General features: G+C 45.1%; 1 protein-coding gene across 1 annotated transcript; it reads right to left on the reverse strand.

Moving 5' to 3' along the window:
- Positions 1-828: 828 nt before the first annotated feature.
- On the reverse strand, positions 829-23,325 carry polr2b (RNA polymerase II subunit B). The gene is made up of 25 exons (XM_042418011.1): positions 23,201-23,325; positions 22,548-22,620; positions 22,064-22,214; positions 21,865-21,977; positions 21,566-21,785; positions 21,327-21,485; positions 20,684-20,848; positions 20,305-20,501; positions 19,327-19,446; positions 16,251-16,437; positions 15,886-16,029; positions 14,811-14,950; positions 14,322-14,433; positions 13,670-13,824; positions 10,316-10,514; positions 9,028-9,196; positions 7,419-7,515; positions 7,221-7,315; positions 4,542-4,792; positions 4,110-4,199; positions 3,891-3,998; positions 3,638-3,751; positions 2,888-3,048; positions 2,612-2,807; positions 829-1,027 (listed from the first exon to the last, which is right to left on the reverse strand). Exons 1-25 carry the CDS (start codon positions 23,217-23,219, stop codon positions 938-940), a joined length of 3,525 nt encoding a protein of 1,174 aa, XP_042273945.1. The 5' UTR covers positions 23,220-23,325; the 3' UTR covers positions 829-937.
- Positions 23,326-23,849: the final 524 nt, after the last annotated feature.

The following is a 23,849-nucleotide window of genomic DNA, read 5'->3' on the forward strand; positions in this document are numbered from 1 at the left end:
CGCGTCTCCCCGGTGTGGCGTGTAAACGTGTCTCCTGGTGTTGGCGCGTAAACGTGTCTCCCCGGTGTGGCACGTAAACGCGTCTCCCCGGTGTTGGCGCATAAACGTGTCTCCCCGGTGTGGCACGTAAACGCGTCTCCCCGGTGTTGGCGCGTAAACGTGTCTCCTGGTGTTGGCGCGTAAACGCGTCTCCCCGGTGTGGCACGTAAACGCGTCTCCCGGTGTGGCACGTAAACGTGTCTCCCGGTGTTGGCGCGTAAACGTGTCTCCTGGTGTTGGCGCGTAAACGTGTCTCCCCGGTGTGGCACGTAAACGTGTCTCCCGGTGTGGCACGTAAACGCGTCTCCCGGTGTGGCACGTAAACGCGTCTCCCCGGTGTTGGCGCGTAAACGTGTCTCCCCGGTGTGGCACGTAAACGCGTCTCCCCGGTGTTGGCGCGTAAACGCGTCTCCCCGGTGTTGGCGCGTAAACGTGTCTCCCCGGTGTTGGCGCGTAAACGCGTCTCCCCGGTGTGGCACGTAAACGCGTCTCCCCGGTGTGGCACGTAAACGCGTCTCCCCGGTGTTGGCGCGTAAACGCGTCTCCCCGGTGTTGGCGCGTAAACGCGTCTCCCCGGTGTTGGCGCGTAAACGTGTCTCCCCGGTGTGGCACGTAAACGCGTCTCCCCGGTGTTGGCGCGTAAACGCGTCTCCCCGGTGTTGGCGCGTAAACGCGTCTCCTGGTGTGGCGCGTAAACACGTTCCTGCTAGTGGCAGAAACCTTTGAAGGAAACACTGATGTACGTAAACCAATGAGAACTCAGACAAAGAATCATGTGACCCAGAATCCTCCACAGAAGAAAAACTGTTTTATTCAACTTTTACAAAAACAACTAAAGACAATATGAAACTACAAAAAAATAGAGTCTGCTGGGAGGCGTCTGATTGGCTGAGCTGCTCTATGATGTCATCATACGAGGAGCGATACTCATCGACATCAATTCCTGGAACAAAAGCTTGCAGGCGTACGGCATCCGGACCAGAGAGATCTGAGACACACAATCAATAGGATTGGTTATTGATCAGGATTAAGTGTACCTGTTTCTTGATGTGATTGGTTATTGATCAGGATGTGTACCTGTTTCTTGATGTGATTGGTTATTGATCAGGATTAAGTGTACCTGTTTCTTGATGTGATTGGTTATTGATCAGGATTAAGTGTACCTGTTTCTTGATGTGATTGGTTATTGATCAGGATGTGTACCTGTTTCTTGATGTAATTGGTTATTGATCAGGATTAAGTGTACCTGTGTCTTGATGTGATTGGTTATTGATCAGGATTAAGTGTACCTGTTTCTTGATGTGATTGGTTATTGATCAGGATGTGTACCTGTTTCTTGATGTAATTGGTTATTGATCAGGATGTGTACCTGTTTCTTGATGTGATTGGTTATTGATCAGGATGTGTACCTGTTTCTTATTGTAATTGGTTATTGATCTGGATGTGTACCTGTTTCTTGATGTAATTGGTTATTGATCAGGATGTGTACCTGTTTCTTGATGTAATTGGTTATTGATCAGGATGTGTACCTGTTTCTTGATGTGATTGGTTATTGATCAGGATGTGTACCTGTTTCTTGATGTGATTGGTTATTGATCAGGATGTGTACCTGTTTCTTGATGTGATTGGTTATTGATCAGGATGTGTACCTGTTTCTTGATGTGATTGGTTATTGATCAGGATGTGTACCTGTTTCTTGATGTGATTGGTTATTGATCAGGATGTGTACCTGCTTCTTGATGTAATTGGTTATTGATCTGGATGTGTACCTGTTTCTTGATGTAATTGGTTATTGATCAGGATGTGTACCTGTTTCTTGATGTAATTGGTTATTGATCAGGATGTGTACCTGTTTCTTATTGTAATTGGTTATTGATCTGGATGTGTACCTGTTTCTTGATGTAATTGGTTATTGATCAGGATGTGTACCTGTTTCTTGATGTGATTGGTTATTGATCAGGATGTGTACCTGTTTCTTGATGTGATTGGTTATTGATCAGGATGTGTACCTGTTTCTTGATGTAATTGGTTATTGATCTGGATGTGTACCTGTTTCTTGATGTAATTGGTTATTGATCAGGATGTGTACCTGTTTCTTGATGTAATTGGTTATTGATCAGGATGTGTACCTGTTTCTTATTGTAATTGGTTATTGATCTGGATGTGTACCTGTTTCTTGATGTGATTGGTTATTGATCTGGATGTGTACCTGTTTCTTGATGTGATTGGTTATTGATCAGGATGTGTACCTGTTTCTTGATGTGATTGGTTATTGATCAGGATGTGTACCTGTTTCTTATTGTAATTGGTTATTGATCAGGATGTGTACCTGTTTCTTGATGTGATTGGTTATTGATCAGGATGTGTACCTGTTTCTTGATGTGATTGGTTATTGATCAGGATTAAGTGTACCTGTTTCTTGATGTGATTGGTTATTGATCTGGATGTGTACCTGTTTCTTGATGTGATTGGTTATTGATCAGGATGTGTACCTGTTTCTTGATGTAATTGGTTATTGATCTGGATGTGTACCTGTTTCTTGATGTGATTGGTTATTGATCAGGATGTGTACCTGTGTCTTGTTGCGGCAGCCACGGCACTCATACGTGTGCGTGCGTGTGTTGGCGATGGCCATCAGTCCGCACAGGTTACACACGTGAACTTGATACGGATCAGACGCCTCGAACAGACGCTCTCTAAGGAACTGAGCCGCTCCGTGAGCGATCTGACAGTCACGCTCCATCTCCCCGAAACGGAGACCGCCGTCACTGAGAGGAGAGAGACGGAGACAGGTGAGACTCAGGTAAGAGAGACAGACAGACACACAGGTAGACAGATGGTGTCTCACCGGGAGCGGCCCTCCATTGGCTGCCTGTTGAGGATCTGGACGGGGCCTCGGGCCCTCGAGTGGATCTTGTCGTCCACCATGTGCTTCAGACGCTGATAATAAGTCGGACCGATGAAGATCTGAGATGTCAGCTTCCGACCCGTGAAGCCGTTATACAGGACCTGAACACAGATCAATACTCAATGACCCTGAACACAGATCAATACTCAATGACCTGAACACAGATCAATAATCAATGACCTGAACACAGATCAATAATCAATGACCTGAACACAGATCAATAATCAATGACCCAAACACAGATCAATACTCAATGACCCGAACACAGATCAATACTCAATGACCCAAACACAGATCAATACTCAATGACCCGAACACAGATCAATACTCAATGACCTGAACACAGATCAATAATTAATGACCTGAACACAGATCAATAATCAATGACCCGAACACAGATCAATACTCAATGACCCGAACACAGATCAATAATTAATGACCTGAACACAGATCAATAATCAATGACCCGAACACAGATCAATAATTAATGACCTGAACACAGATCAATAATCAATGACCTGAACACAGATCAATAATTAATGACCTGAACACAGATCAATAATCAATGACCCGAACACAGATCAATACTCAATGACCTGAACACAGATCAATACTCAATGACCTGAACACAGATCAATAATCAATGTATTGATCAACTGTTTGTGGGACGATATTGATCAGAACGCTGACCTCGTTGCCTCTCAGGTGGTATCCGTACTCTGACAGCAGGTTTGACACTTTCTGCACGTTGACGGCGTCGTTAAACGGCGTCGCGTCGCCGATCTCGCCTTTATTCGCCGACACCTGAGAACAACAGGAAGCTTTTAATCTGAATTACTGACGTTATTCATGTTAATTATCAAGTTATAATATGATAATCAATCACTATTCATAATTGTTACCTTGTGATCAGGATTATTACATCATATTTATTGATTATTACCTTTCCTTGTAGACACTCGATCAGATGGCCGACCGTCATTCTGGACGGAATGGCGTGAGGGTTGATGATGATGTCAGGCGTGATTCCCTCGCAGGTGAACGGCATGTCCTTCAACACAAAACCCACAAACGTCCCGACATTAGAGACCATATTTAACTTTCTGTCCCCCGTCTGAGGTGTGTTACTTCCTGTCTGGTGACTTGTTTACTTCCTGCTTACCTCCTGTCTGTACTGGATTCCACAGGTTCCTTTCTGTCCGTGTCGGCTGGCGAACTTGTCTCCGATCTGCGGAATCCGGACTGATCGAACCTGCAGGACCAGAAGAAAGAAGCTCATCAGAGAGAAAATCCTCTTAAAAAGGCTAATGCTATTGCTAATGCAGTTGCTAATGCTGTTGCTAATGCAGTTGCTAATGCTATTGCTAATGCAGTTGCTAATGCTGTTGCTAATGCTGTTGCTAATGCTATTGCTAATGCTATTGCTAATGCAGTTGCTAATGCTATTGCTAATGCAGTTGCTAATGCTGTTGCTAATGCTATTGCTAATGCTGTTGCTAATGCTATTGCTAATGCTGTTGCTAATGCTGTTGCTAATGCTATTGCTAATGCTGTTGCTAATGCTGTGTGTCAGGTGTCAGGTGTGCTGTCTCACCCTGATCTTGCAGAACTTGTAGCCCTCCTGGTTCAGGGTCACCATCACCTGGTCCACGATGCCAGTCTCGCTGGTTCTCAGGAAGGTGCTGCAGTCCCTCTTGGTGTAGCGCCGGTTGGTGCTGTCCAGCTCGTCATCATTCTCTGGCAGCGTCACAGTTTTCCCGATGATCACATCCTCGCCAGAGACACGAACGCCGGGCGCGATGAGGCCGTCGTCGTCCAGCTTGTCATAGATGGCGTGTCTCATCCCTGAAAGGAGTCAGAGATGATTGTAATCTGTGAGCAGAAGGTTCAACATTTCATACATGTGACTGGACGCCGCTACAGAGACGTTCAGCGTCTCGGCCCACAACTCACAGGTGAAATACGAGATCAATCAACCCGAGTGGTTCCTGCTCTCACTGTGCGGAGGTGGTGAGAGCTACTGCTAAGGCAGGTGCTTTTTATTTTTGTGATGTGTGTTCACATAAAACACTTATGATCTGGCTGAGAGAGCGATGTTCCCCCGGTGGGCGATGGATGCTGCAGATGTGTCTGATAGGATGACATGTTGCTCTGAGGAGGTTCGCTTGATACACAGAAAGATCCTGACTACGACTTTATTCATGTAAAAGCAAAGAACTTTTTGCCTGAGCTTGATCAAGCATCTTGCAGTTATTTCTACAGCTGCTGTGATCGCAGTGGAGAAACGGCTCCATCGCTTCCTTCAAGATGCAGAAACTCTGTCTACCGGCGTCATGGCAACAGAAATGGAGGTGCGATACGCTTGTTTATAAGGAACATTCAAACCGACCTCCAGGTGGACGACTTGGACCCGTTATTACTGTTATAGAGCTTCAAAACAACGAGGCTTTTATGAACGTTTAGAGATAAACTGTATTAAGAATAATGTATACATGAAGAAGGAATTATTATATCGTATATGTTATTTTAATAGCAGACTTTTATTGCCTTCTAGTAATAGTTGTTTAGTTACTGAACCGTCCATATTGGACTGAATATTGGACTGAATATTGGCCTCCGAGTGTGAAAAGATCTCCCAGACAGGCGTCCTTGATGTTACTTTAAGTGATCATTAAGTCAGAAATCTCAATCACAGATAAATACTGGAGCAACTAAAGCAACTGGTTTATTCCAGCCAGATTTCTGAGGGATGGATCCATATCTGGTGTGATTACTCTTATTATTTAGTATTTAGTCAGACACAGTTTGTTGTTGAGCTTCAGTCTGGTTTTACAGCAGCAGACTCTACTGACACCTGTCTGATTCATTTGTTTGATTTTATCAGACAAAACCTTGATGAAGGAAATTATGCTGACTTGTAGAAAGCTTTTGACACAGTGAATCGTTCTGTACTGTTGTCAAAGTTACAGTGCATGGCGTTTGGACATACTGCTGTAAAATGGTTTATTTCTTATATGACAGGAAGAACTCAAGTCTGTGATGTTGAAGTGGTTCTATCAGAACCTCAGGATATTACATGTGTGGTGCTGCACGGTTCTATTTTAAGGCCTCTTATTTCTTATGTATATAAATGATACAACAGCTGCTGTGACATGCAAGCTGCTGCTGTATGCTGATGATTCTGCATTACTGCTATCTGGGAATGATGTCAGTGAAATTCAGAACTCTTAGTAATGAATCAGAAAGTGTGAGAGAGTGGCTCATAGATAACAAGCTTTCAATACATTTGGGTAAAACCCAGTCAATCCTGTTTGGAACAAAGACGTCAAGAACAAATACATTGAAAATCTTTTGGAAAGGAACTGAAATTTTATTATATTATGTCTAATACTTAGGAATAATATTGGGCCAGTCACTGTCCTGTGAATCTGTTGTTGATAAAATATTATCTAAGAGTGGCAGCAAACTTAAGTTCCTGTTTCACAGACTAAGACTCTTTTTGACTTTTCTGTTGAGAAACTTCTCATGTCCTCATTGGTACAGCGTCAGTTTGATTCTGCCTGTTCTGATTGGTTCAGTGGTTTGACATTTAAATTTAGGAACAAACTGCATGTGATGCAAAAATAATATTATTCAGTATTTATTAGATGTATCCTCTTTAACTCATGTTGGTGATGAATTCAGAAGTGTAGGACTGCTGCCAGTACAGCTCAGAGTAGAACAACTGAAGCTGCATCATATGTTCAACATTATCAATGGGTTTGCTCCTCAATAGTTCACAGATAACAATGGAACATACTCAGCATGGCTATAACACCAGGGCCAGTGTGTGTTCATATAAAGTCCCTCCAGTGAATAATGTAGCCAGAAGTTCCTTTTTTTAAGCTGCTGCCGTGTTGTGGAACAGCCTCCTGTTACACATCCAGCTGTTAAAAATGAGAGGAGCTTATAGAAGTCAGGTCAGGACTTATTTATGGAACATGGTCACAGGTTTATACTGAAATCTGCAATTCCATTTTTACTTCAGTTGTTCTTGTATTTTGATGAGGAAGTTATTATTTACTCTTAAATTGTGAAGCGTTTTGGGATTTTCAGGATTGTTTAGTTTTTATGTTGAATTTTATTGTTTGTTTCTTTTCTTTTAACATCTTGGGACCATGTTGTTCCCCCTTTAACATGTGATCCCTGTCTGACAACCCATAAATGAAATCAATCAATCATAAGACCTAGACAGGTATTTTCATACTGCAAAGACCGAACAACAAGTTCTCACCCTGACAGGTTTCACGTGTTGGCTTCTCAAAGATCTCCTCCTGATCGAAGCCTTTCTTAGACTCCTGCTCTTTGTAGGATCGATAGAAAACAGACCTGCAGGGTGACATCACAGCTTTAAGGAAAAGACTGCAGACAAACACCTGGAACAAACACCTGGAACAAACACCTGGAACACTCAGTGACAGCAGAGACCGACCTGAAGAAGCCTCGATCCACAGCCGACCGGTTCATGATCACAGAGTCCTCCTGGTTGTAGCCCGTGTACGAGGCGATGGCCACGATGGAGTTGATACCTGAAACACAAAGAAAGTTTCAGAGACGCCAGAAGAGCTCTGTGCCTGCCAGTCAGCGAGCAGGACAAACACAAACCCACTCTCCTGTTTTCAGGTAAGTTTGAAGAAAGCGATGACGAAGACGTTTCTCTGTAACGGTGTTCAGACCGAACACGAAGCAATTTTTTGTGTCATGTGATTACATACAAAATCAATGCAAAGACACAAGTAGGTGTGAGTATCACGGGGCTTAATGAAAGTACTTCATTAACGTTCAGAGAGACTGGAGGGAAATAACAGAACGCACAGACAGTCGCTGCCTGCTGTTGCTAGCAAGCTAACAGCTAACTGGGGTTCATGGTTTATCAAAGTATTTGTTAGCCGCTGGTGATAGAAGTAACTGTAGCATGTATGACACTGTCGAGCCGACTTAAACAGCTGGATTTAAATATTTATGGTCAACAGAATAATGAATAGACAGGAAATAAACGCTCTTCTTCCAGAGATTCTTGCTGGAGGACCCGATGACACTTGTTGCTACGGCGACACGTCAGTGAGCTGAAAGGAGATGATGTGCGGGTGGCGGCAGACTGGCAGTTGAATAAAATCATGTGGCAAATAAACTGCTTTTGTAGTTTGAAGTCATCAAGATAAAGTTATATGTGGCAGTATTTTCATATGTATCGTGCGGTATTAGCACCGTTTATTTTCTGAAAATCAATTATTCTGATTATGTGTCGGCCGAATGGAGCAGCAGTACCTGACGAACACAGAAAACACTTTAAATCATGCGGCAGAAACAACGCTGGCCTCCAGCCGAGTCCCCTTATACCTGGGATTTATAAACGGGGTCTGGCTGGACGCGCCGTTAGAATGTACGATCGGTGGAAAACTACGTTACCTTGCAGGTTAAACGGCAGCCTGCTCGGCCACACAGTGATCCGGGAGAGTTTAAGCATATAACCGAGACAAAATTGTCATACAGACGTGTTTTTAACAACCACACATCAGCATTGACCCCTGGTTAGCTCACACCAAGCTTGGCTCCGTTATGAGGGCTGGGCGCCAGGTTAGCTTGTTAGCCTGGATGCTAGCTGCAGGAGACTAGCACGAGGCCCCACAGGTGAAAACTCATTGCATGTGACGCTTTGCGTGGCGGTTGGACCGAACATTCAATATACACACATTGAAGTGTAAAACAAGAAGGGCCTAACGTGAACAGAGCAATAGTGGCGTTGCTTGCACAGTACTGCAATACCGCGGTTATCACAACAGTCCTGGTTCCACTGCAGTCGCCGTCTTTCTCAGCTCAGCTGTCTGTCCCACCAGTAGAGACTGAGCACTACAACACATCACCTCAATACAGCAACGCCGGATCACTTTAATAGAAAGAGGAGCGTCCATATTCTTGATGGTAATGAAAATCATACCTTTGGGATTTCTAAATACCCTGGTACACTGTAACACCTTGATACCACCCAGACTAATGTTCATATTAATATATATATTTATATATGAGGTATAGTGCTTCACCTGCAGGCAGCTCTCTGAAGCGCAGGTACTCCATGGATCGAGTGGTGACCAGTGGTTTCTGAGGGTAATATAACACGTGAGCCAGCGTGTCCATTCGTACATGGAAGTTGGTGATGTAGACTCCCATGGCCTGTTTACCCATAGCCGACTGGTAGGTGTTCCTGGGAGACTGTACAAGAAGACACATGACAGACATGTTCGTTAGAGCATCATGAACTAGTGTTCATCTGTTATTAGCATTAGGGGTGTAAGGGTACGTGTATTCGTCCCTAAGCGTTCGGTACAGGATATTCAGCTCGGTATGTGATTTCCCTCGGTTCGGTACGCTCTGTGACCCAAACAATTACTGTCAAAGTAGTTTAATAATCCACTTACTCAGACGTGTGGAACAATAATTCTAGAGTGCAAGTTCCATCCAGAACGTTATAGCGGCGCACCACTTAGCTGTAGCATGTTCATGAGGGTATGCTAGCTAGCTTAGCCAACGCAGCCTGGTTACTCTGTGATGTTGCTGCTGTCAGAATGAGAGACCCGTAACACTGACCAGCTGCAACAGTGTTATTAAAATATGCCCCATTATCTCTGTGTCAGTCATAGTTTCCACTGCAGCAACTAAACTGTCAGTAATAGTTTTGGCCAATGAGCCATTGTTCGATCTTTACATTTTTCAAAATAAAAAGATTAAAATAATGTTATTTTCTACCTTTCTTTTTTTCTGCTGTAAAGAAATCGTAGCAAACATTGACCTCAGAACCGGGGTACATACCAAACCATGAATGTTTTGTACCATTACACCCCTAATTATCTTTCTCCCTTGTTTCTCAAACATTAACCTGGTCAGCGCAGCAGCTTCTGTCCTAAGAAGTGACGTCCTACCTGGTCGTGGTCGGGGAGTCGGGGGAGAGGATGACAGTATTCTTACCTGGTTGTGGTCGGGGAGTCGGGGGAGAGGATGACAGTATTCCTACCTGGTTGTGGTCGGGGAGTCGGGGGAGAGGATGACAGTATTCTTACCTGGTTGTGGTCAGGGAGTCGGGGGAGAGGATGACAGTATTCCTACCTGGTTGTGGTCGGGGAGTCGGGGGAGAGGATGACAGTATTCCTACCTGGTTGTGGTCGGGGAGTCGGGGAGAGGATGACAGTATTCTTACCTGGTTGTGGTCGGGGAGTCGGGGAGAGGATGACAGTATTCTAACCTGGTTGTGGTCGGGGAGTCGGGGGGAGAGGATGACAGTATTCTAACCTGGTTGTGGTCGGGGAGTCGGGGAGAGGATGACAGTATTCTAACCTGGTTGTGGTCAGGGAAGGGGATGATGGACGCGCAGACCCCCAGGATCATGGACGGATGGATCTCACAGTGGGTGTAGGTGGAGCAGTAAGCCACGCCCTTTTCCTGGAGGTCATCGGGGGTCATGGCGAGCATCACCGTCTCCTCCTCCAGAGTGTCGATGTACTCCACCACGCCGCTTGCCACCAGGTCCTGCCAGCTGACCGCCAAAAACATCAACAACCACAGGTCAGTCAGCGTAAACTGTACAGGATCAACCAGGTGTTACTTTACTAAAACCCGTCTGTCTCACCTGTAGTCGTTGTAATGTCTCACCTGTAGTCGTTGTAATGTCTCACCTGTAGTCGTTGTAATGTCTCACCTGTAGTCGTTGTAATGTCTCACCTGTAGTTGTTCTAATGTCTCACCTGTAGTCGTTCTAATGTCTCACCTGTAGTCGTTCTAATGTCTCACCTGTAGTAGTTGTAATGTCTCACCTGTAGTCGTTCTAATGTCTCACCTGTAGTAGTTGTAATGTCTCACCTGTAGTTGTTCTAATGTCTCACCTGTAGTCGTTCTAATGTCTCACCTGTAGTCGTTCTAATGTCTCACCTGTAGTCGTTCTAATGTCTCACCTGTAGTTGTTCTAATGTCTCACCTGTAGTTGTTCTAATGTCTCACCTGTAGTTGTTCTAATGTCTCACCTGTAGTTCTAATGTCTCACCTGTAGTCGTTCTAATGTCTCACCTGTAGTCGTTCTAATGTCTCACCTGTAGTTCTAATGTCTCACCTGTAGTTGTTGTAATGTCTCACCTGTAGTCGTTCTAATGTCTCACCTGTAGTCGTTCTAATGTCTCACCTGTAGTTCTAATGTCTCACCTGTAGTTGTTGTAATGTCTCACCTGTAGTCGTTCTAATGTCTCACCTGTAGTCGTTCTAATGTCTCACCTGTAGTAGTTGTAATGTCTCACCTGTAGTTGTTCTAATGTCTCACCTGTAGTCGTTCTAATGTCTCACCTGTAGTCGTTCTAATGTCTCACCTGTAGTCGTTCTAATGTCTCACCTGTAGTAGTTGTAATGTCTCACCTGTAGTTGTTCTAATGTCTCACCTGTAGTAGTTGTAATGTCTCACCTGTAGTTGTTCTAATGTCTCACCTGTAGTCGTTCTAATGTCTCACCTGTAGTCGTTCTAATGTCTCACCTGTAGTCGTTCTAATGTCTCACCTGTAGTAGTTGTAATGTCTCACCTGTAGTCGTTCTAATGTCTCACCTGTAGTTCTAATGTCTCACCTGTAGTTCTAATGTCTCACCTGTAGTCGTTCTAATGTCTCACCTGTAGTCGTTCTAATGTCTCACCTGTAGTTCTAATGTCTCACCTGTAGTTGTTGTAATGTCTCACCTGTAGTCGTTCTAATGTCTCACCTGTAGTCGTTCTAATGTCTCACCTGTAGTAGTTGTAATGTCTCACCTGTAGTTGTTCTAATGTCTCACCTGTAGTCGTTCTAATGTCTCACCTGTAGTCGTTCTAATGTCTCACCTGTAGTCGTTCTAATGTCTCACCTGTAGTAGTTGTAATGTCTCACCTGTAGTTGTTCTAATGTCTCACCTGTAGTAGTTGTAATGTCTCACCTGTAGTTGTTCTAATGTCTCACCTGTAGTCGTTCTAATGTCTCACCTGTAGTCGTTCTAATGTCTCACCTGTAGTCGTTCTAATGTCTCACCTGTAGTCGTTCTAATGTCTCACCTGTAGTCGTTCTAATGTCTCACCTGTAGTTGTTGTAATGTCTCACCTGTAGTTCTAATGTCTCACCTGTAGTCGTTCTAATGTCTCACCTGTAGTTCTAATGTCTCACCTGTAGTCGTTCTAATGTCTCACCTGTAGTTCTAATGTCTCACCTGTAGTTGTTGTAATGTCTCACCTGTAGTTGTTGTAATGTCTCACCTTTAGTCGTTCTAATGTCTCACCTGTAGTTGTTCTAATGTCTCACCTGTAGTCGTTCTAATGTCTCACCTGTAGTCGTTGTAATGTCTCACCTGTAGTCGTTGTAATGTCTCACCTGTAGTTGTTGTAATGTCTCACCTGTAGTTCTCATGTCTCACCTGTAGTCGTTCTAATGTCTCACCTGTAGTTGTTCTAATGTCTCACCTGTAGTTGTTCTAATGTCTCACCTGTAGTTGTTCTAATGTCTCACCTGTAGTTCTCATGTCTCACCTGTAGTTGTTGTAATGTCTCACCTGTAGTTGTTCTAATGTCTCACCTGTAGTTGTTCTAATGTCTCACCTGTAGTTCTCATGTCTCACCTGTAGTCGTTGTAATGTCTCACCTGTAGTCGTTGTAATGTCTCACCTGTAGTTGTTGTAATGTCTCACCTGTAGTTGTTGTAATGTCTCACCTGTAGTTGTTGTAATGTCTCACCTGTAGTTGTTGTAATGTCTCACCTGTAGTTCTCATGTCTCACCTGTAGTCGTTCTAATGTCTCACCTGTAGTTGTTCTAATGTCTCACCTGTAGTTGTTCTAATGTCTCACCTGTAGTCGTTCTAATGTCTCACCTGTAGTCGTTCTAATGTCTCACCTGTAGTCGTTCTAATGTCTCACCTGTAGTCGTTCTAATGTCTCACCTGTAGTCGTTGTAATGTCTCACCTGTAGTTGTTGTAATGTCTCACCTGTAGTTGTTGTAATGTCTCACCTGTAGTTCTCATGTCTCACCTGTAGTTGTTGTAATGTCTCACCTGTAGTTGTTGTAATGTCTCACCTGTAGTTCTCATGTCTCACCTGTAGTCGTTGTAATGTCTCACCTGTAGTCGTTGTAATGTCTCACCTGTAGTTCTAATGTCTCACCTGTAGTTGTTGTAATGTCTCACCTGTAGTTCTAATGTCTCACCTGTAGTTGTTGTAATGTCTCACCTGTAGTTGTTGTAATGTCTCACCTGTAGTTCTAATGTCTCACCTGTAGTTGTTCTAATGTCTCACCTGTAGTTCTAATGTCTCACCTGTAGTTGTTGTAATGTCTCACCTGTAGTTCTAATGTCTCACCTGTAGTCGTTGTAATGTCTCACCTGTAGTCGTTGTAATGTCTCACCTGTAGTTCTAATGTCTCACCTGTAGTTGTTGTAATGTCTCACCTGTAGTTGTTGTAATGTCTCACCTGTAGTTCTAATGTCTCACCTGTAGTCGTTGTAATGTCTCACCTGTAGTCGTTGTAATGTCTCACCTGTAGTTGTTGTAATGTCTCACCTGTAGTCGTTGTAATGTCTCACCTGTAGTCGTTGTAATGTCTCACCTGTAGTCGTTGTAATGTCTCACCTGTAGTCGTTGTAATGTCTCACCTGTAGTCGTTGTAATGTCTCACCTGTAGTCGTTGTAATGTCTCACCTGTAGTTGTTGTACTCTCTCTCTTTCAGCTGGTCGATGTGTCGTCTCTTCAGCAGCAGTTTCTGCTTTTCGACGATCAGCAGCGGTCGGCAGATGCGTCCGGCGTCCGTGTAGATTCTGATTTCACGCTCTCTGATGTCTCTGATCATCGACACCTGAAACATTGAAAACCAACAGGAACCATGAGCTGGACCCGTACCTGTTTAAAGGATTCTTTATGTTTCTATTCATCATTATCATCATCTCATGTCCGGACTAGTGAGTCCACTGCTTCCTACTCAAAACCTGCAATCTTTAAAAAGACATTTTAAAAAGCTCACAAATGTTCATGTTTGAAGAGGCTCAGTGATTAAACAGCTGCTCTCTGTGGTGAGTATCAGAGGCAGCGTGACAGTATATGTGTAACTGAGTCAAACTACAGTGTGTGTGTGTGTTCATGGTGATTAAGGTGTGACACTGTTTTCAACAAACACACAGGTGGATTCATTGGGGACTATTTTCAGTGGTGGATATATTCACATTTGGTGCTGTGCTGAGTGTTTGAGGCAACAGGACATTGTGTGTTCATGGTGATGAAAGTGTAACTGAGTGTTCATCACAACAGTGGAGCACAGAGGAAGAAGATGTTTGAGGCTGTTTGGGTTTCAGTTACCTCAGACACAATGATGTCCATCTGTCGCCGCAGCTTCCTCAGTGTGTTCATCAGCTGTTCAGGGTCTTTGTGGATGCCGACCCAGCAGCCGTTCACAAAGATCTTTGTGGCACTAAAACATTTCAAACAAAAATACGGTCAAAAATCATTCATGTTGAGTCACAGAGAGAGATTTTATTCACGGACAGCATTGAGTTTTGATCAGTGATTGGTGGCATCAGATTTAACCAGCAGTAACTGAAGCTGTCCTCTAAACTACAGCTGACAGGAAGTGTTTTCATTCTGGCAGAATGCTGCCATCTGCTGGTCAGGCTGAGAAAGGCATTCTGTTACTGCAGAAGATTGCAGTCAAACTAAACTGAGTGCTGACGTCCTCGTCAGATTAGAGACAGAAAAGAGGAAGATGATGAATAATCATCCATCGGGTTCCAGGATGTGTGTTTGTAGTTAGTTTTATGTCAGAGAGCTGAATAATGAGGTGTGACTGACTCTGCGATGGCAGCAGGCGAGATCTCCTCCAGGTTCTCCATACTCCACTCCTCCAGAAACTCCAGGATGGGAGACGGCTGGGAGCCCACAGAGATGTAGGCCATCAGAGCCAAGTTCTTCACCAGACCCACAGCGTGACCCTGTAACACAACCGGCGTCCGTCAATTCATGTACAAATGAAGACAGCTATTTGTTCAGTGAGGGTCTACCCGCGAGGCGTTCAGAGACAGCGTTGAGCGTAGGTCATCCACGTTTTTGAAGCGTTCAGAGCCCAGCAAACAACCACGGTTCACTTTCAGTGTAAACACGGAGTAAAACTCCAACAGTGATAAAACATTCACACTCATCTCTTCAACGGTGGGTCCGGATCAAATCAGATCTTTGTCTTTATCACGAATGGGTCCCAAAACCAAGGCCTGTCAAACATTTCTGTTCAAATCTTATGTTTTCATGTTTTTTCAGCCCTTGATATTATAACGCCCTCTAACCCTTATCTGGGAAGCCATGTTGGAGTATAAATATCTTGTTCCAACCTTTGCAGGATGGAAGACAAACGTGTTCTGTTTGCCAAAACTATTAAAAACCTGAACTGCCATTTTATCACAAGAGTGATACTGAGGTTACTACAAACCCACATTTTTGCACCAATGTGAAGTCAATCATTATCATTTTAATTGATTAATAATATTTGAGGACTCTACCACCAATGGACATAAAGATATTATGAATAAAACAAGGCCTGGTAGTTTATTTAGTTTATTGTAGGACGTAGGAGGAGAAAGTAGTATTGTGGGGTAGCTAGTAGGAACACATGGATAGTGCTTGATGTGTTATTAGGGGTCCTTCCATGTTCCCTTCATAGATAAATAGACACAGATTTGAGATATTTTACTAAAAATCCATGTCAGGATTATATTTGTTTTGTATCTACATGATTATTGAAGGAATTATAAGAAATAAAGGATAAACATGTTTTCAGTATGTTATTGGGTGTTTGAGATGGGAAGTGCCTCCCGTAAGATCCGGGATATTGAAAATAAGAGAAATATTTTGATTTTGGGTTTTTTTTTAGTACCTCGGGCGTTTCGGCCGGACACACCATTCCCCAGAGAGTGTTGTGCAGCTGTCGAGGTTTTGCCAGTTTGCCGTCTCTGCCAATCGGGGAGTTGACTCGGCGTAGGTGGGACAGAGTGGACGCAAAGGTGAGGCGGTTCAGCACCTACAAGCAGAGAACATAGGATGAGTTTTAGAAGCTGACCTCAGGACATCTGAGACCGGTCTAACAGGACTGAGACGAGGCACACTGATGCGGACTGATCAGAAGTTATCTTACTCCCTGCAGTCATCGTTCCTCTCAGCCGATCGCCGCCGCTTGGTTTGATATTAAAAGAATAAACATGCGATGAACGGAGGCTGCTCCGTAGCGGCGGGCGGTCTCACCTGTGACACTCCGGCTCGGGCCTGGTGAGCCTTCTTGACGTCGCCCCAGTTTCCGGTGGCCAGCGAGTACTTGAGGCCGTCGGAGATGATTCGGGTTTTGATGGCGAGCTCCAGGTTGAAGTCTTTCCCTCTGTCAATGAACTTCTGAGCGTAAATCCGGATCTCCTTCAGCAGGTTCTTAAACATGCTGAAACAGATTAAAGGACAAGTTTCACCATTTTCACAAAGACAACAATTAAACCTAAATCCATTCATTCATTCATTCATTCATTCATGTTTTCATTCTATCAGCTCTCTGAAGTTGTTTCTTCCTCTAACAGTCAGACAGAATAAGACGTTTATCAAACAACTGCTGAACAAACAGAACATAAACTTTAATATGACGTCTTTGACTTCTAGCAGTCAACTCCCCCCTAACCCTCTCATCCTAACCCTCTCATCCTAACCCTCTCATCCACACATGAAGCCCTAACCCTCTCATCCACACATGAAGCTAACCCTAACCCTCTCACCCTAACCCTCTCATCCACACATGAAGCCCTAACCCTCTCATCCACACATGAAGCCCTAACCCTCTCATCCACACATGAACCCTAACCCTCTCATCCTAACCCTCTCATCCACACATGAAGCTGACCCTAACCCTCTCATCCACACATGAAGCCCTAACCCTCTCATCCACACATGAAGCTAACCCTAACCCTCTCATCCACACATGAAGCCCTAACCCTCTCACCCTAACCCTCTCATCCACACATGAAGCCCTAACCCTCTCATCCACACATGAAGCCCTAACCCTCTCACCCTAACCCTCTCACCCTAACCCTCTCATCCACACATGAAGCCCTAACCCTCTCACCCTAACCCTCTCACCCTAACCCTCTCATCCACACATGAAGCTAACCCTAACCCTCTCATCCACACATGAAGCTAACCCTAACCCTCTCATCCACACATGAAGCTAACCCTAACCCTCTCATCCACACATGAAGCTAACCCTAACCCTCTCATCCACACATGAAGCTGACCCTAACCCTCTCATCCACACATGAAGCCCTAACCCTCTCATCCACACATGAAACCCTAACCCTCTCATCCACACATGAAGCTAACCCTCTCATCCACACATGAAACCCTAACCCTCTCATCCACACATGAAACCCTAACCCTCTCATCCACACATGAAACCCTAACCCTCTCATCCACACATGAAGCTGACCCTAACCCTCTCATCCACACATGAAGCTAACCCTAACCCTCTCATCCACACATGAAGCTAACCCTAACCCTAACCCTCTCATCCACACATGAAGCTAACCCTAACCCTCTCATCCACACATGAAGCTAACCCTAACCCTCTCATCCACACATGAAGCTGACCCTAACCCTAACCCTCTCATCCACACATGAAGCCCTAACCCTCTCATCCACACATGAAGCCCTAACCCTCTCATCCACACATGAAGCTAACCCTAACCCTCTCATCCACACATGAAGCTAACCCTAACCCTCTCATCCACACATGAAGCCCTAACCCTCTCATCCACACATGAAGCTGACCCTAACCCTCTCATCCACACATGAAGCCCTAACCCTCTCATCCACACATGAAGCTAACCCTAACCCTAACCCTCTCATCCACACATGAAGCTGACCCTAACCCTCTCATCCACACATGAAGCCCTAACCCTCTCATCCACACATGAAGCTAACCCTAACCCTAACCCTCTCATCCACACATGAAGCTGACCCTAACCCTCTCATCCACACATGAAGCCCTAACCCTCTCATCCACACATGAAGCTAACCCTAACCCTCTCATCCACACATGAAGCCCTAACCCTAACCCTAACCCTCTCATCCACACATGAAGCTAACCCTAACCCTCTCATCCACACATGAAGCCCTAACCCTCTCATCCACACATGAAGCTAACCCTAACCCTCTCATCCACACATGAAGCCCTAACCCTCTCATCCACACATGAAGCTAACCCTAACCCTAACCCTCTCATCCACACATGAAGCTGACCCTAACCCTAACCCTCTCATCCACACATGAAGCCCTAACCCTCTCATCCACACATGAAGCCCTAACCCTCTCATCCACACATGAAGCTAACCCTAACCCTCTCATCCACACATGAAGCTAACCCTAACCCTCTCATCCACACATGAAGCCCTAACCCTCTCATCCACACATGAAGCTGACCCTAACCCTCTCATCCACACATGAAGCCCTAACCCTCTCATCCACACATGAAGCTAACCCTAACCCTAACCCTCTCATCCACACATGAAGCTGACCCTAACCCTCTCATCCACACATGAAGCCCTAACCCTCTCATCCACACATGAAGCTAACCCTAACCCTCTCATCCACACATGAAGCTGACCCTAACCCTAACCCTCTCATCCACACATGAAGCCCTAACCCTAACCCTAACCCTCTCATCCACACATGAAGCTAACCCTAACCCTCTCATCCACACATGAAGCCCTAACCCTCTCATCCACACATGAAGCTAACCCTAACCCTCTCATCCACACATGAAGCCCTAACCCTCTCATCCACACATGAAGCTAACCCTAACCCTAACCCTCTCATCCACACATGAAGCTGACCCTAACCCTAACCCTCTCATCCACACATGAAGCCCTAACCCTCTCATCCACACATGAAGCTAACCCTAACCCTCTCATCCACACATGAAGCTGACCCCTGACCCCATAAACGCAGCTGAGCTGCATGGTTTGATGGGACCTGAACGCTGAACCTGGTTCTCTGCAGTTCATATATGAAGACAGATTATGTTGATGCAACATCTTCAACTAAAGCTACAGGAAGCTGCTGTATTTCACAATAAAAGCCTTATGATGGTTATAACATACTATATACTAAAGCTACAGGAAGCTGCTGTATTTCACAATAAAAGCCTTATGATGGTTATAACATACTATATACTAAAACTTAACCACAAGCCTGAGCGAGTGGAGACAACATCTGGTAGTCGAAGGTGAGAGCTCAAGGTCAGAGGTCACAGGTGATGTCAATGAGTGAGTGAAAGAAGCCCCACCCTCTGAACAGGAAGGCCAATAGCGGTCCGGCCAAGTCCAGCCTCTTGTTTCCATAGTGATCTCTGTCGTCCAGCTCTCGTCTGCCCAAAGCGGCAAGCAGCAACCTGTGGACCATGTACCTGCACGCACGCACGCACGCACGCACACACACACACACACACACACACACACACGCACACGCGCACACACACACACACACACACACACACACACAGAGTTATACACAACAACCTTTCACAGGAGAGAACAGAATATGATCAGTGTTTGTATCCATTAAGCAGCGGCGTTGTCATGGAGACGGGGAAGCAAGACATCGTTTAAAGGTTCTATATGAAAGAATCAGACATTCCTTCTCGTTAGTGACACTGGCGGCTTTTAACGAGTTGCAGTCAGCATCCTGTTGCTCACACAGCGGTGCGAGTCTACTGCACATGATGTCTGTTTCCTTGATTACACTTCTCAAAGTAACATGAAATATCTCTAACATTGTGTTGCGCCAGACACTCATCAGCCAGACATTTCTCCGTTCTGTTAAAGAGCGGCTGAGATTGACCCTAAAATGAGAATTGCTCGTCCACCTTAAAGGTCAGTCCACCTTAAGTGAGCCTGGTCAGGTTAGGCTAACGTGTTGTTGCTAACCTCGAGGCTAACCCCCTTCGATAAATGAGTAATTTCTTTGTCCTGAGGAGCTGCAGCATTAATTAACTGACACACTGACAACTTCCTGTTCTGTTTCCTCTGCTCACATTCACCTCACATTTCTGCTGTTTGCTCTCTAACTTCACCACTAGCTACGCTACGTTCACATATTCACGCTGCCCGATTCCTTAACAGAGCAATGCTACTCTTGCACCTTTCACGTAGACATCCTCTGAATGAAGAGAGGGAGGATGACACAATAACGCAGGGTGTTACTGTGCTCGTACAGCGTGCGAGTGAAAATCATTAGTAGCTGGTTGTGTCAGGTAACGACTCACCCTAGAAAGTAAGCCTTCTTGGTCTCACAGAAGTCGCTGACTCCGACGTGTGGCAGCATCTCTTTCTGCAGAACTTCTTTAGCGTATTTGATTCTACGTTCTTTTGTCACTCCGGGTTTCGCTCCTCTGGAACCGATAAAGTTTAACGCCACGTTCTGCTCCTGGATCACAAATGCTTCGTCCAGGGACGGCTTCACCTGGAATACAGACAACATCGCTGCTCAACACCGGTGACATCACAGGTGACATCACAGCCAGCTGAATACTGATGGACAGAGCTGAAAGTACCTGCAGATTCTCCTTCAGTGTTTTAATTATCTGACCTGTTAAGAAAATCACTAATTGATCAATAAATGATAAGCAGAGTGAGGTTTGTCACCATCTCCATCATCTCGGGGTCATCAAAGTCATAGATGATGTGTTCCAGGATGTCTCTGTCCGAAACGAAGCCCAGCGCTCGAAACACAATGATGATGGGAACTTCCTGTCTGATGTACGGCAGCGTGGACACGATCCTCTGACCGATGGCGCTCTTCTTTACTCCCTGAGAGACAATCAATAATCAATAATCAGTTAATCAGTCACACTTGTCTGCTAATGACGCTCTTCTTTACTGAGTCAGAGGTGATGTACGACGGTAGAGTTGACGTATGACGGTAGAGGTGACGTATGACGGTAGAGGTGACGTGTGACGGTAGAGGTGACGTACGGCGGTAGAGGTGATGTATGACGGTAGAGGTGATGTATGACGGTAGAGGTGACGTGCGACGGTAGAGGTGACGTATGACGGTAGAGGTGACGTGTGACGGTAGAGGTGACGTATGACGGTAGAGGTGACGTGTGACGGTAGAGGTGACGTATGACGGTAGAGGTGACGTGTGACGGTAGAGGTGATGTGTGACGGTAGAGGTGACGTATGACGGTAGAGGTGACGTATGACGGTAGAGGTGATGTGTGACGGTAGAGGTGACGTGCGACAGGCTGACAGAGGTCTGCTGTGGCACCTGAAGACCCAGACTCACCTGCCCTCCACGAGCCATCATGCTGACCCAGATGGTGCTGGTGGGACGGGATGAGTTCTCCAGGCAGGACCGACACTCTCCGGTGAACGCGTACTTTGAGTCTTTTTTAGCAAACACATACACAGTGTTGGTGGCCATCTTCTCCTGTGCAATCAGCACCTGAGAGAAACAGACAGTTACAGACGTGGACCCATAGACAGAGACACAGAGCAGCGGTTCATGGTGATGTCACAGTGTACCTTCTCGGAGCCATTGATGATGAAGTAACCTCCGGGGTCCAGTGGACACTCGTTGAGCTCACACAGGTCACGATCCGTCAGCCCGCTCAGCAGGCAGTAGGTGGAGCGAAGCATGATGGGTATTTTCCCAATGAAGGTTTTCTGGTGCTGAGTCTGCAGTTGGTCCTCACCCTCCTTAATGATGGTTTTAGTGATGTCCACGTACAGGGGGGCCGAGTACCTGAAGGGGGACAGGGACCAGGTGAGAACAGGGACCAGGTAAGACCAGGTGAGACCAGGTATGACCATGTGAGACCTACGTGAGGTTTCGGAGTCGGGCTTCATTGGGCATCATGGGGGACGGTGCTCCGTCTCTCTCCCAGTGGGTCGGCTTGGACAGGTAGATCTGCTCAAACTTCAGCAGGTAACGAGGCTGAAACAGGGGTCACAGTGATGTCACAGTGATGTCACAGTGAAACAAAGCAGCTCTATTGATTGATTGGTTGATTGATTGCTCACCGGCTCCTCCACCTCTCCAGAGGTGTGCTGGGCTTCAGCCTGCAGGTCAATGGGCGGAGCGTCCTCCACGATGCGCTGAACCGACATCTGGATGAACTCATCGAACGAGTCCAGCTGCTGCCGCACCAAACCCTTCTCGTCAAAATACGAGCTGCAAGAGAGCACAGATAGTAAATACTGTCAGTACAGGGACAAGTACTACAAGTACTACAAGTACTACAAATTAACCTCTGACAGTAAAAAAACAGTTTCTGTTTGAGATGTTTGATGCTTTATTCTATATCTATATATATTTATTCTATGTTGGTTATCAGCGCCTCATCATTAAACAAAAAGATATAAACATTTCCGTGATGTCTGCTACAGAGTAACTGATATTCGACAGAAATGTTCTGTGAAACAATGAAAATAGAGTTCTGTTAATGTGTCTATCAACAGTATTGATGATAATCAGTATCAGCCAGTTCAGCACAGGTGAGGTTACCTGATGACGATCCAGCAGGCTTCCTGCCACAGATCTGGAGTGATTTCATCATCGTCCTCGTCATACTGGTTATCTGACAAACAACACAGACAAAACGGGGTTTGTGTTTAGTTGTGTGTGTGTGTGAGAGAGAGAGAGAGAGAGTGTGTGTTTGTGTATTGCTGTGTGTGTGTGAAAGTGTTTATGTTTTAATGTGCGTGTGAGTGTGTGCCTGTGATTGAGTTTTATTGTGTTCGTTTCATTCAGAAACATTATCCATCACAGCCTTTGATTAGCCTGTTAGCGGAAAGAAAGCACCGCGCCATTAGCATTAGCTGTTGTTAACGTGCTGTTAAGTGAAGGATTTGTTTTTCCAGATGAAGCTAACGTTAGCATGTTAGTCTGAGTGTTAGTGAATGTTCTCAGATGAAGCTAACGTTAGCATGTTAGCCTGTGTGTTAGCAAATGTTTTCAGATTAAGCTAACGTTAGCATGTTAGCCTATGCGTTTACGCAGTAAGAGTTTGATTGTTTTCAGAGCAGAAGCTAACGTTAGCTAGCAGCTAGCAGCAGGAGTTGCCGTTGTTTATATGTAGAACTGAACGTGCGTTAATAAAATTTAACCGGCCGCTGTGTTGATGAATTTTCTCCAGGTATGAACAGACAGCAGCTCACCTTCGTCCTGGTCGTACATGTTTTCTCCTCAGAAGAGATCAAGTCCAACAAACTGAGGTTCCGACACGCGCCCCGGAACATAAACTACACTTCCGGCTTCTTCTTCCTCTGTACTGCGGCTGCGCGAGGAGATGATGCACTGCTGCCCTCCTCAGTTCCGCGGTACTGCAGCTGTTACCTGTCCCGCAGTAAATGTTTCACATTTGAAATATTTAATAATTTTATAAAATACAAATAATTGTAAAAGGTGATACTGGTCTTTACAAAATATCAGTGTGTCACATTTCAGATGTCCATTTTTTCCTCTAAACTTCTCACATGGTTTCATTTCAATAAATATTTAACTGATACAATATTTCACCAACTCCAAAAATCATACTTGTATTTCAGCTGTTGTGTTTGTCAACTTTTCATTTGCCTGTTGAAAGTGTTCTGTGTCTGCGATGAACCCTGTTGAGCTCACCTATGCTGTCTGGAGTCAACTAGACTCCATCTGCCTGAATCTGTGCTTTCATATGGAGGAGAAACCATTGTTCTGTTTGCTGCCACCAACCACACCTGTCTTCCTTTATGCTTGTTAAGTGTGTCCATAAGGGAGTAATAGTGTACTGCTTAATCTATTATTCTGTAAAGTTCCTTAGTTTGATAA

Source organism: Thunnus maccoyii, chromosome 8, assembly GCF_910596095.1.
Source record: "Thunnus maccoyii chromosome 8, fThuMac1.1, whole genome shotgun sequence".
Lineage (NCBI taxonomy): Eukaryota > Metazoa > Chordata > Actinopteri > Scombriformes > Scombridae > Thunnus > Thunnus maccoyii.

Coding starts and splice junctions, on each gene's coding strand:
- polr2b (XM_042418011.1), bottom strand. Junction 4,793..7,220: donor AACACGTGAAACCTGTCAGG/GTGAGAACTTGT, acceptor GACTCCTTTCAG/GGATGAGACACGCCATCTAT. Junction 2,808..2,887: donor CCAATGGAGGGCCGCTCCCG/GTGAGACACCAT, acceptor CTCTCCTCTCAG/TGACGGCGGTCTCCGTTTCG.